General features: G+C 35.0%; 1 protein-coding gene across 1 annotated transcript; it reads right to left on the bottom strand.

The window, feature by feature from the left end:
• Nucleotides 1–10,915: 10,915 nt before the first annotated feature.
• Nucleotides 10,916–12,744, bottom strand: LOC106124190 (uncharacterized). The gene is made up of 3 exons (XM_013320658.1): nt 12,570–12,744; nt 11,274–12,285; nt 10,916–11,090 (listed from the first exon to the last, which is right to left on the bottom strand). The coding sequence occupies exons 1-3, from the start codon at nt 12,742–12,744 to the stop codon at nt 10,916–10,918; spliced, it is 1,362 nt and encodes a 453-aa protein (XP_013176112.1).
• Between the last annotated feature and the right edge of the window lie 1,195 nt (nt 12,745–13,939).

The following is a 13,939-nucleotide window of genomic DNA, read 5'->3' as shown; positions in this document are numbered from 1 at the left end:
ACTTTATATAAAATGAAATTATTCTATTATATGAGATTTCAATTCGTAGGACAGCTAAGAAAATAGAAAACCTTCTTTAAAAAAGTTTCTTATCGTACATTGCAATTTAATGGTCTGAGTACTTCAAATCAAGTTGGGCGTGCGCGTATCTTGCTGAGATAGAGAAGGGAAATTGTTATGAGAAGTTGTTTAAGAGCTTAGGTAATTCGCATCATTACTCTCCGTATACTCAGTCGTAAAAATAACATAAAATCTTCAATAATGTCTTCCCTCTATACCGTGATTAGACTTTAATAGATCATGTTATATGGTGTGATACTTTTGATATTTACTGTATGATACGATGTCATACTAAAAACAGTAACCTAATAGCGTGTGCCTTTTCAATTTTGTGTTAAAATATTACTATCACATATCAAGTTTTTGAATGAGCCTGGTGGACAGAAACCAAGCGTTTCTTCTGATGTGTGTGTGCCGCAGACCTAGTTTTAGGCCTACTCTCCTCCCTTCCTATTCTGATAAGGAAATGATGTAAAGGAAAAGTGGATTTGGCAGAGGATTGAACGCTTTCTGCGCGTCCCCTCCACTGTCGATACAAATCAGACAATGCATCTGCAATTATGGACAACGTTTGCTTCGCAATTTTGGCGAATTCTGATGGCCGCATGCTCATTTGTCGCCTTATAATATTAAAAAACATCTGCAGTAGAAAGTCAGTTCTTTAGATTGTAGTACACAGCTATAAAATGGAAAGAAAAAACTTTAATCTCACTGCTATAAATGTTAAAGTTTACTCTGCAAATACAATAAAAGTAATTAAGCGTATAGAATTGCTTTCACAAAACTATTTCCAACTAGTATAGAGTCCATTCTGACCGCACGGATATTGGACTTTAAAAATAAGCCAAAAGAATTATTTAATACGTTGAAAGCGACCTGAGGCAATGTTCCTTTGTGTATCGCTTTCAGTACTCGATTAAGCCATTCAGCTTGTGGAGCTACTAAGCTAAATTAATTTCTATTTTAAACTGCATGACTGCTACGCTTTTACTAACTTGTAAAATATGGTATTTATTCACTTACTAGCTGTTGCACACGACTACGTCCGCGTTGATTTAAAAAAGTAGTCTGTTATTCCGGACCATGTTGTAAATCTATGAAAAATTTTAGCGAGGTCCATGCAGCTGTTCTGGATATATCTTCTGACAAACATACACCCAAACATTCGCATATATAATATCAATTTCTTATTTTCACGCACTTTTATAGCAACATCACGCTACAATTATGAAAGATTTTTATTGTAATATAAACCCCTATAAATAGTACAACTTTCTAATTAATATTCATACGTGAAAGTAAACTTCAGACAACTATTGAAGTTTAGAACTCACGAAGCAATATATTTCATCGTATCTTATAACATTATCTTATCGTGATACACAAGTTAAAGGAAACATGAGCTAATATAAGACGCTAACTTTACAGTATTAAAAAAACTAATTATTTAAACAACATAAAAGATGTTTTATAGTGATAAACACAGTTATACACATAACTAGGTAGTATGATAAATGCAAGCAATACGTAGAAGTATTTTTGGTTATGTTCAATAACAGAGGGAAAGTTTTGTAAGTTCTTGCTTTAAGGGTAATCCTATAGTTAGAAGTCATGCTAAAAAAGCATCAGATTACGATCTGAAATTATAAATCTATGTAGAGATGCAAAAAGATCTTTCTTTTAACTTTTATATTACAATAAACCATAGAATACAGAGGTGTTTTGTGAATATATTTCTATACATGTATATATAGAATGTCACAAAAACTTTTTCCAAAGAACAAAGTTGTCTTGATTCGGTCCCTTGCGAGGGTAACAAGTATGACCGAATTGGTTTGCATCCCATCTAACGAGGACGGACTTCCTAAATTGATTTAAGAAAATCTTCACAAATACTTTTGTTAAGGAAAGTTTCTCTCCCCAACATTTCATTCAAACTGTTCCCAACGATTTCACTGATATTTTGTTCAGGTGGCGCAAAAACATATTTTTTTCTTGAATATTGCAGGTTTCCTATATTTTCTATATGGCCAGTATCAAGTGTACTATTAACGATTACTATTTAGAACCTGGTGATTAGAATTTTATAACATTTATATAGATTCAAGATCTTTTTTGCCAAAGAAATACTTAAGAAACAGAAGAAACATCGTTTAATTTTTTTTACTTCGACGACAAAGTCCTCAAAGTTTTTAATTTTTCACGAATCCTTTTTAAGTTTCTAAATTTCAAAGCCTATATAATATAAACAATTTACCAGCGATATTAAAAAGGGCAGATTTCTTTATATAATTGTTATCCGCTGTAACGTCGACTCTCCTAAAATCGGTTATTAAGCATAACAAAAGATTTCCTTATTTTACCAAACAAAAGAGAAGCTCTATCTATTTAACGTGATAACATGGATATGAACTAAAATATGCAAGAAATTATACGAAACGCGGTTCCTCCAATTTAGAAATATACCAGTTTGTCTGAAATATTAAATTATTAAACATTCACCTCTGTTTTCCTACCGATGTTGTTTCTTTTCATAACGTATTTTATTCATTGCTAGCTGTCGCCCGCGACTCAGGTAGCGCGGTGTAAAAAAATCTTATGTGTTCTTCCAAGCTATGCTCTAAATCTTTGGCAAATTTCATCGAGATCCATAGAGCCGTTCTGGAGATACCTTAAAACAAACATCCATCCATCCATCTAAACATTCGTATTTATAATATTAGTAAGAAGTATAATAAGATTAGGAAGATTTTTGTCATAACCTTACTATGCCTACTTTTGAGTTTGGAAGACATTTAAGGGATTAAACGACAATTAATTATTGGGATTAACTAATAGGCGTTGTATCGGCTGGTTGTAATACATCATGTGCAGCTACTTGCGGCTAATGGGGTTCCAGCTAAGCGTAGATTTCCGTTGGACATTGATTTATATTATATAGCGTATTTGACCGTATTAATCGTTTACAAATGATTAACGTAACAGTGAAATTCCATCGCCATAACACACGTAGTCTTATCTTACCAATATTTTAAATGCGAATGTTTAGATAGATGAATGTTTATTCTAAGGTATCACCAGAATCGTTCCACGGATCTTCCTGAAACTTGGCATAGATGTAGAACATAATCTGGAAGAACATATAGGCTACAAATTAACTTTATTTTAATTCCGCGCGGGTGGAGTCGCGGGCGTCAGCTAGTAATACGTATTTGTTGACAGTCTTACATGAGTAAGCTAGAAATCAAGAGACTGCAGTAACTTTAATTACTATAATACGATCTTGTCAAACAGATTGCAAGCTACTATCTTTTGCGTAGAATGATAAAAAAAATCGGCGACTCCTGTATACAAACCTCTATGACATTGTACTGTAATGTATGCAAAGATATGTACAATTTTAGTGGTGCCTAAAGTCGCCGAGTTCCTAATATTTGCGTTACCTTGTGTATTAAGGACCTAACTAAGCAAATCGCCTTATTCATAACCTTTAATTGTAACTCATATAAGTAGACAGGATCTCGTCTATAGGTGCATTAAATGCAGAAACTTATACATCAATAAAAAAGCGCTCTGCATCATCACGTATGCAATATTTTACACTGGCTTTAAGATGAAAGAGGATTTTATAAAAGTGCTAGTGAATATTCACGCGAGAGATTTTAATAAAACGTTGAAGATAAAACAAGTGAAAGCTCTCTATTTATTAATGTAAAAAATAACCAATATTTTATACATTTATCTGATAAAGGGAAACTACAATTTTTTTTAAGTATTATTTATTAAGGTTGAGCCCAGTTTAGTAATGAATATTAAGGATTTCCTTAATTACAATGAATTTGCGTTTGTTCAATAATTTTGATTACAGTTTGGCTAGCTGTGTTAAATCTCGTTATTTAATAAACAGGTCGGAAATAACTCCATTATCGTCTCCGCTGCAGGATAGCCGTTTTAATTAAACCACCAATAGAAGCTTCGTCTCAATGTTTACGTAATTAGAAACGGATAATAGCTTCGCTTATCCTCACTGTCAACATAGCTCGCTGTACTCTCCAACTAATTTCATGTTATTCTGTTCTTCATTACATTATTGTTAAGGAAAAAAAGGTTACTCTCTAGTAGAACTTTTCTGTTACACAAGTAAGGGGCTACTTCATTTTTTTTTAATAACAAAACCGTTTTATAGAGAAACTAGCTGCCGCCCGAGACTTTGTCTGCGTGGAGTTAAAAAAAACTTAATTAGTAACCTATATGTTCTTCCAGACTATGTTCTATATGAATTGCCAAATTACAGCGAGATCCATGCACCCGTTGTGGAGATATCTTCAAACAAACATCCATCCATCCATCCATCCATCCAAACATTCGCATTTATAATATTATTAGTAAGACACCTCGAATCACATTTTCAATCGCTATATTTTTCTACTTTGATTCTCAATAACGGATATATAGTTAGCATTTTAATTTAAATTGTTTATCTTTGTGCCAAAAATGCATTCGTAGCTGACTATAAAAATTGAAGATCGAATGAAACGTTTTAAAAATAAACGTTTCATCTTTTCTTTAGGAAACGTCTCGGAATAAATCTGTGCGATGATAAAAATCTATTTTCGTTATCCAAATACTTCACTCTGATGTCTTTGGAATTCAATGAATTTTTAGTGGGGCATTTTCCTTCGAAGCATTGTCTAGAAATATCATTTCTGGAAGAATTTAAATTGATAAAATCTTTTAAGTTATTTTCTCAGCCATTAAAGATTTTTCTTTCAAAGCAAGAGAACGTCTTTGTTTTCTTTGTTGCCTTTTTTACCAATCTTCGATCGAAAATATAGTAAAAGATTTTCTATTACGGTGTTTTTTTTTACGTCGTAAACTATTTGTAGTTTTCCTATGATTGAATTGAATTATTCGTCAAACAAATACATATGACTAGATGTCGACGATTCAAATAATTGTTAACTTCTAATAAGATTTTTCATGTTCATTCACTGAAAGTCTGTTCGTAAGCAGCTGTTAAGCTTCATTCAAGAAGATTTTCCAAAGCTTAACAGTTACTTACGGATTTTTCATAAGGCTTCCAAGTGAATGGTTCAATTGTGAAAAGTGAACAAACGATAGCTCTACTAATCTCATTCCGGCCGGCCTAGTTGTGTTTTAAATACGTAAGACCCTAAAATGTTTCAATTTTAATTATTACGTATAAAAACTGCCAAATACATTATCCAACTCAAATAATATATAAAATAAATAAAATATATAAACGGCTGAAACAATTATGTATGTTCTTCCGGTGTCGATACCGACTAGTTTCAAGCCCATCGGGGCATATAAATTTATGATACTGTCTAACGAAAATTTAAAGTTAATTAAATGTAACAAACAAAAGACTGTAGAACATAACAGAAATATAATGTTTATATTATAGTTATTTTCAGCAGAGGAACATTATGCAGGCAGTTCAGATTACACAATCTGTCGTCGCGTCGCCTCACTTCGCATAGCGCCGTGGCGTTCCTTCCTGATGCTAGTTTCACACGAAGAACAATGATAGAGCAGTCGGAGACAGCAGTACCGCCATTGTTTATTGAACGCAACACCAGAGAAAGAACTTTGTACTGTGTACTGCACTGTTTACAGTTCTACCTTACTGTCTTAGTGTGAAAGTAGAGCGACATTAAATCCTCTTTGAGTTGCTCCGACTCCGGCTAATGTATGCGGCACGGGCAGACGCTAATTAACAATGTCATGCGCCGCCTTTGTTTTCATTTATATTGCGCTTAACTGAAAAAGCACAGCCATAATGCTATTAACCTTATCATAATAGCGTTAAATTACATTTAAAATGGTTTTTATATTCATATAAAATTAGCGTATACGGCTCTTGTCTTACGGTTAAAATAAATGGAAATTGTATTATATCTAACTGTATTTAATACAGGGACACCTAGTTAAGGAGCCAAAGTTACAATGAATCTGATCCGTTATCTACACAATAAAAGTTTTATTATAAAATATTATCAAAGAACTTGTAGAACGAATCATATTTTTTTTATGACGTAACGTAGAATAAGCGTAATATTCCAAATACGATTTTACATTTTCAAGGGATTAAATAGATACACGCTTTTTTTGTTTGCAACCAACAACACTACGCGCAATGATTCACAGTCGTTCCAGGATCCCGTTAAATTAATCTCAAATGGCGCAAAAAATACAAACGAATTGAGATCGTTTTCCAATAAATGGCTTTGTGTTAACGTACGACACAATTGTAAAACTTTCATTCCTGCTATAAATGTACAATACGCAAATAATCTATTTAATGCCCATATTACGTTATACTGAATAATCAGAGTCGTTAATGTGCCGTTAACAGTGTCCCTTAGTATTGATTTCTTATACTAAATATACCCTAAGGAAGCCACTTTATGGTTATTTGATTTTCTTACGTTTTTTAATTATGTAACTATTTTAAAGCAAAGGAAGAGAAAGAGTCATTACTATTTTCTTGCCATCAGCTTTCCTTCTAACTACATAATACATTTATTTAATTTTATTGTCAAACAAAAAAAGAAGATACAAGTCTTCTCTATGAATTAGATAGCTATTTAAGTTTATTCATATCAAACTTTTCACACAATATTTTTTCTCCTGCAATCAATATTAAAGTATATTCATTTTATACAAACTGGTTAATTTTATCGCAAGCAATTTCGTGATATCCCGAGGGACAAGGAATGTAATGTTGGACATACAATTACAAAATTCTGTTTATTTAACTATACACTGGGTTAATTAAGTTTTGAATGTAAAACGAACGCGATAATTAACAAGGTAGAGATTTCTGTTTCGGATTATATTGTTACAAGGGGTATAAAATTTTTCGAATTTTTGCAGGATACTGAACGAGTCGTTTTTTTAATGATTTTTTTTTATTAAAATACGTTTTTGATACACCCAAAGAATAAAAGTAGTGAAGAAGCATATGATATAATGGCGTCTCTAAGCGTCAATAGCCTAATGGTTAAGGGTACGGATTTCCGATCACGAAGTCGGGGGATCGAATCCCGCCATTCGACTATTGTCGTAAAACATGCCCTAGTACAAGCCTAGAGCTTACTTGGAATGGTAAAAGAAATATTAGTAAATTTACAACAAATCTGCTAATATTTTATATAATATATTTTATATATATAATTCAAAAGATACATTTTTGTAAGTCAAATATTTCTTTAAAATCTTATTTGTGCTTCTATGAAAGGTTTATTATTTCACATTTCAGAGCTTTTGGCTTGATATCGTTGGAATTTATTTACTTCAAACAAAAGAGAGAAAATGTCTTTTCGAGGTGGAATCTTTTGTATCGACAATTCCAGGCAGTATATATTTTTTGTTAAAATAAATTTTCATTTAAAAACAAAATTTGAAGAAAATATGAAATTGAATATTGAATATCGGTGGCAAGTAACTTCTTCAATGATTTTTATCCGACTTTACGACTTCATTTAACATTTTATTTATATTTTTATATAAGCAAATCCATCAGCTTTTTTCATCCACTAATATAATACTTACATATGTAATATTGCTCTAGGAAACAACTTTTACCGCAATTAAAAATCGAACGTGTAAACAACATAAACAATATCACAGCTTCGAAATTCAAGCTACAATTAGGTCACATAATTTAATAACAATAATGACATCAAAATCTGATAATTTTACCGACATTAAAATAAGTTAATTAGTGTCGATTTTAATTAAAATGATTAAGCTACAGCTATGCTTATCGTAGCATAGGATATAATTTGCTTGACAAACTAACTTTTGCCTGCGGCTCCGTGCCTATGTGTTCTTCCAGACAACCTTTTACATCTATGCCAAATTTCATCGAGATCCGTTGAGTTTTTCTGGAGAGACCTTCTAACAAACATCTATACATCCATTTTAGCATACTCATATATATAAGTAAGAAGTAAGATTGTGTCATAAACTTCAATACTTTCTTTTAATTTTTATTCTATTAAAAAATTATAGGTCAAACATAAAAATATAATTAGAGAAGTAGCTGCCAACGCCGAGTTTTAACGCGGCGTTAAAAAGCGCCCTGGCTATAGCTTGCTTAGAATTTTTAGAAACGTGTTTATTTCTAACATCTCGACTACTACGAGTATGTCTTATAGGATATTTGTTTGTGACAACCTTCGAAGCTGTCTAAAATAATTTATAGCTGTAGTTTACAGACTAATGATTAATGCATACTCCTCACTAATGGCGCTAATGGCTTTCACGACTGTTTTCCTTGTCATAACAAACTACACTAAAATAAAATCATGTTTCAGTTAATTTTTACCAAGAAATTCTTGAAATTCAATATATTGTGATTTTTATTTACGTTTTAAATCTTACTCTTGTTTTATCTTACTAATGTTATAAATGCGAATGTTTGGATGGATGGATGGATGTTTGTATCTCCAGAACGGCTGATCGGATCCCGCTGAAATTTGGCGTAAATGTAGAACACAGTCTGAAAGAACACACCGGCTAAATAAGTTCTTAATGGTTTCGCGTGGACGGAGTCGCGGGCAACAACTTGTCCTTAAATAATTCACTCTTATATAGATTAGTTAAAATGTGTAAAAAGTATGGGAGACTGTTTGAATTTCCAATAACCCAAACAAATTGATTTCCACTACCCGAACTTATTTGATTGTCTGTCGTCAAATAGGTTAATTCAATAAATGAGGTCACGAATTCGAAACTATTGTTTAACGAAGGACACTTGATTCTGTTTTATAGAGTTCACTTTAAGAATCGGAGCTCATTAAAGGAACATTGAAGAGGCGACAGGCGTAACTAGTGCTGAAGCACTTGGCACTCACTCGGCTCGTGGCTCACGACTCGTTAGTCGATTGAATTACACGCCTTTTGTTACAGTGAACGTATTCATGACTTTCAGTTCTGTTTATTACTTTTTTATGACTAAACTTTATATAAAAGGTTACGTGAGATGAAATTTAAGTACATCTGAGCTTATTACCTAACCTATATGATCTTTGAATATGTACAAGTATTTTATATAAGGAAGTATAAATTGATAGAGTTTGAATTTTAAGCCACTTAGAATATAATGAGAATATCTTTGCTCTATATTCTTTAGTAAGTATAATAGCCTCTATTAAGTTATAAAAATAGCTCTAAAGCTCCTCAAGGTTTAGTCCTAAGTAGGTTAAAGTTAGTTTTCTCAGTAGTTCTGAAGTATAAAATATTAAGCACACTTTGACGATAAGGATAGAAGTAGAGTATTATGAAACTTAAGAGAAATATTTTCTTTAAAAAAATTTAAACTCTATACCTTTTTAACGATACTTTAATCTTAATAAAATTAAAGTTTTAATTATCTATATAAAACGTAGATAAGAAACGAGGTGTGTTTAGTACATCTTCCTAAAAAATTGACAATTTTAGTTCCAATTGTATTGAAGAAAAGAGTTAAATCTTTTTTTAGGTATACGTAATCATTTTAGTTATTCTGAATATTTTGTTTATAAATAAAGCGACGTTTATCATTGCCAAAACTAATATATAAGATATATTTGATCATAAAATAGATTTTTTTTTAATATTAACAGATTTTTTTTGTAAATTTACTAATATTATATTTCTTTTACCATTCCAACTAAGCTCTAGGGCTTTTGCTAGGATATGGGATTCGAACCCCAGACCTTGTGATCGGAAATCTGTACCCTTAACCATTAGGCTATGGACCCTTTTTTTAGATTAGATTATATTTAGATATCATCATTGCGAACTCTATTATTCAAAGGGTTTAGATTACAATATTTGTAGTACTATTATTTTTGATATTTAGACCGTGGATGCTTATAACGAGACATTTCATATAGAATACATTGGAAATGTCTTAATTCAATCGTTATGTGCTGTAACAGTCTTCGTGGTCTGCATAATTGATGTGGGATGTACAGCTCAGCTGTAATTCTGGTCAACATGTCCCCGTAGACTCAAGCCATTACTTGTTTAGTACATTAAGTAATACTTACAACTACCTTTTTATTACTTACCGGTGAATTGTTGGTGTTAAATTCTTGATATCTTTAATGGAAATATTCGATAAAAATGTTGTTAAAAGTACACGTTTTTTTTTATTTAATTAAGAAAACTGTTGTGTTTGATATATCCTATTTTTATTCTCGTTTGTATATTGTTGTCTACAAGCATTGATTGTGAGAGATTTAAAATCTAGAATAAATATGAATTAAATATAGAGTAATTATAAAATAATTTGCGTAAAGTGTAAAGAAGATTGTAGAAAATATACATTTTTACTATTTAACTACTTTTATCTACAATAATAATTACAAATCCCTTTTACCGATAGGCTTTTTATAATAAAATGTTTAAAACTAGCGAAATATTAAAATATCATTCAAAGCTATACATAAAGGAATAAAAGATTTTACGCTTTTTTAGATTTTTAATCGTCAATCGACTGTTTGCAGTATATGAATTCGAGTTCCAAGTTAGAAATATACATAATATATAATATCTAAATATATTTTATGTACAGATAAATAGAAAAGTAGTCGAATATAATAATCGGCTATCGATAGAGTCGAGCGGCGAGAGTGCGGGCGTCGGCCGGCAGGGGACGCCGGCGGGCGGCGGCAAGCGTGCGGGCGAGGTACGGCTCGCCGTAAAACTTTTAGAAAAATAGATAAATCGCTCAAAAACGTCAGAGTCAGTCGAGAAGATAGAAGAATGGAGAACACATGAGAAGACAGCCGGCGCGGCGCGGGGTGCGGCGCGGGGTGCGGCGGCGGGCAAGCGCGCCTCACGCATACTCCGTGTCTGTGGACAGCGAGCGCTCAGCGGGCGAGCGCCGCCCCGCGGCCTCTGCGCCCGCCGGCTCCCCCGCCTGTGCCTGCGCATACGCCAGGCTCTTTTGGTAGCTGAACAGCTGCCGCTCCAGCGAATAGTTTTCTGCCTGCAACGCTGTTATTTCACGCCTGCAAACAAATAGACTAGTTTAGCATGTTTCCTCAATAAAACCATTAGATATATAGCATATTACTTATATTCTAAATGAAGTTCTATCAAGTAAATTAACACAATATTTCGCACTACAGATAAAGTAACAAGATGCAAGATGTGATTACAGACAATATGTATGTGCATACGTCTATACCGACCTCATTTGATGAGCGTGCAGGCGACAAAGGTCATCGTAGACGTGGTATGTAGCTTGGAAGAGTAGATAGGTGTCGCCCCACTCGAGGCGAACGCGAAGCTCACCGCCCGCGTGCAGAAAGGCACACCCAGCTCGCGAAATATCCTCCACCCGAAGTGCGGTCTCCATCATGAGTCCCTCGTCAGCACTCTCTTGTGCATAGTAGTGTTCGAAAGGTGCGCCCGGCAGCTCATCAGCGTCGGCTTCGCCCGGAGCTGGTGACGCGCGCACCAGCCACGCCGACCAACTCACGTAGCGCAGGTGATTCCTCGGGACGTGGTGTACGTCGCGGTACAGCATGTGTAGGCGCACTGTCTCGGAATGAGTGTCGCACCGCAGTGCCCACGCCTGCTTGTCACGGTCGTAGCACGTCGCCGCGCGCCCGGCCGCCGATACCGCCAGCTCTGCAAGCGCACGAGCCCATACCAGCTCCACAGTCAACCGGACACCCTTATGTAGAATACGAGACGGAGGACGAGGGTTCCAGGGCGGAGTTCGACCCTCGGGGTCGCATACGCACTCGAGTGGACCGGAATGCAGGCGCCGTTCGCCCTCTCCAAGAGCGAGGGCATACCGAACCCGGCAGCGCTGTCCCTCCCCGGATAGACGCACCAGCCGGAGCGTAAGGGGCTCCTTGTTCCCCCCGCTCGCCGACACTGACCAGTCGAATCCGGCGAATGCTATGGGCGGCGTATCGAGACGAGGCGCTCGCAGCTCGCATGAGTACAATGTGCGGACCTTCGACATAGTGAGCTCGAGTTGGAACTCGCCGCGCGCATCCGCGAACTTGGCAGTGAGCTCGGCGAGCGTGATGCACCGGCCGCGCCCCTGCGCTGCGCTTCCCGCGCTGAACCGCACCTGCTTGCCGGAGAAGCCCTCGTTCGCAGTGAAGTGGTCGCGGCTCAGTAAAGTGAACGTGAAGTCTACATAGACGCGCATACCCTCGCACGCACCCCGCCATACCAGGTACACGCCTGTTAAAATAATACAATAATAACTTTCATCTTGTTTTACTTAGTCCAGTTGATCCTATAAAAACAGAACGATTTCGTGTATCTGAAATATTTCAATTTCAATGTACGAGTAACAAAAACCAATGTTTATTTTACAGGTCTTCTATATAAATTTCAGTTCGACAAACATGCGTTCTTATTATACTTATTTAATTATACACATGTACCTATATTTTGTTCAAATAACATAAAATAGAATTATTTTTAAATCATTGATTTATGTATACCCAGAGGTTAATATTTACCTAAAGAGGCATCAGTGCGGCTGAAGGCGACTGCCCACCGCTGGTGGGAGCAGCAGAAGTCCTTTGAGGTGACGTCGCGGTCTGGCTCGCGAGTGGCCGAGCGCGTCACCACGAAGGTGAAGACGTGTGTGTCGGCGCGGTCCTTAAGCCGCGTCGCGCGGTACAGCAGCGCCATGCGCTCGCCGCCCGCCGCGCCCCCCAGCGCCCTCCGCCAACACCACCAACTTTCTGCACAATACATACTTGCATATTTATCGTAATTTTTTTTACACTTCACAGTGACCTGAGACAGGCTTGATGATGATGAAGCTTGCTTAATAACAATTCAATCTCTTCATATTCTCTTAAAACTACTCACTCAATATTTTTATGTTAGAATTAGATGTTTGTTTTGAATAAAAGCGTAAAATAAAATTATTTAATAATGATGAAGTAGTGCTAATAATAATATAGTTCAGATATATGCCTGAAACTATTTGCCACACGATCAAAGCTCTGAAGAGCAATTAACTCACATCATTAACTCCCGATGGAGTAATTAAAATTGATATAATTTGCATTACCACATACACTCTGCTTATATTATTATTATAAATAGCTCATAATATTTTAGATAAAATATCTGTTCCTGACAGATTTTAGAAAAAAAAAATTAAAGACCGTTCTTTCGACAACCTTGAGAAAGGAGATTTTCGTTGAACAAATACCACTGACATTTTCCCCACATTTCAATAAGTCATCTTATTTGTGTTCGAAAAAACAACAGAAGCTTTAAATTATTATATAAACAAGCATACGGCGCAAATTTTTAACAAATACTGGAATTCATAAGTTTCACTTGAGGTCTGGAAAGTTCTAGATTACACGATGCTACGTTGGCGTGAACAAACACAAACTTATACAAGTTTGAAAGTCATCTTGATTTCATCGTGTTTTCATTTACATTTAGTAATAAGTTTCCATTTAATTGGCTATTCGTTTGTTTTTTTTTGTATGTTGTTTGTTGGTTTTTTCGATCTATTATATTTTCACTATGACAATAGTAAAGGTCGTCAGCGGGATTTTGTAGTATAAGTTTACGATGAAATAGTTATCTTTGTAGGCTTGCTACTAAACTCAAACTTCTGTTGAAGTTCGAGTTAACCGCACACATGCCTTGCGGTTAATTCTCCAAATAGTAGACCATTTTGATTCGTAGCAATTTCAAACTTTATCTAAATAACCCAGTATATTATTCAGGGTGTTTTCGAATATTACAATAAACACGTTTAAAATGCTTTTATCAAAATAAATTAGATTGACATAAAACAAACATATTCAAAGAAGTACTTTTTCCATGAAAGCTACTATCATCTTTATAAACTCGTGAC

This window comes from Papilio xuthus, unplaced genomic scaffold (assembly GCF_000836235.2).
Source record: "Papilio xuthus unplaced genomic scaffold, Pxut_1.1 DF825946.1, whole genome shotgun sequence".
Lineage (NCBI taxonomy): Eukaryota > Metazoa > Arthropoda > Insecta > Lepidoptera > Papilionidae > Papilio > Papilio xuthus.
This window is presented reverse-complemented; position numbering and strand designations above follow the sequence as displayed.

Excerpts from the sequence above, each read along its gene's own strand:
- LOC106124190 (XM_013320658.1), bottom strand. The coding sequence starts at position 12,744 with ATGGCGCTGCTGTACCGCGCGACGCGGCTTAAGGACCGCGCCGACACA. Across the intron at positions 12,286-12,569 it reads CCGCACTGATGCCTCTTTAG|GCGTGTACCTGGTATGGCGG; the intron begins GTAAATATTAAC and ends TTATTTTAACAG. Across the intron at positions 11,091-11,273 it reads CTGCACGCTCATCAAATGAG|GCGTGAAATAACAGCGTTGC; the intron begins GTCGGTATAGAC and ends ATTTGTTTGCAG.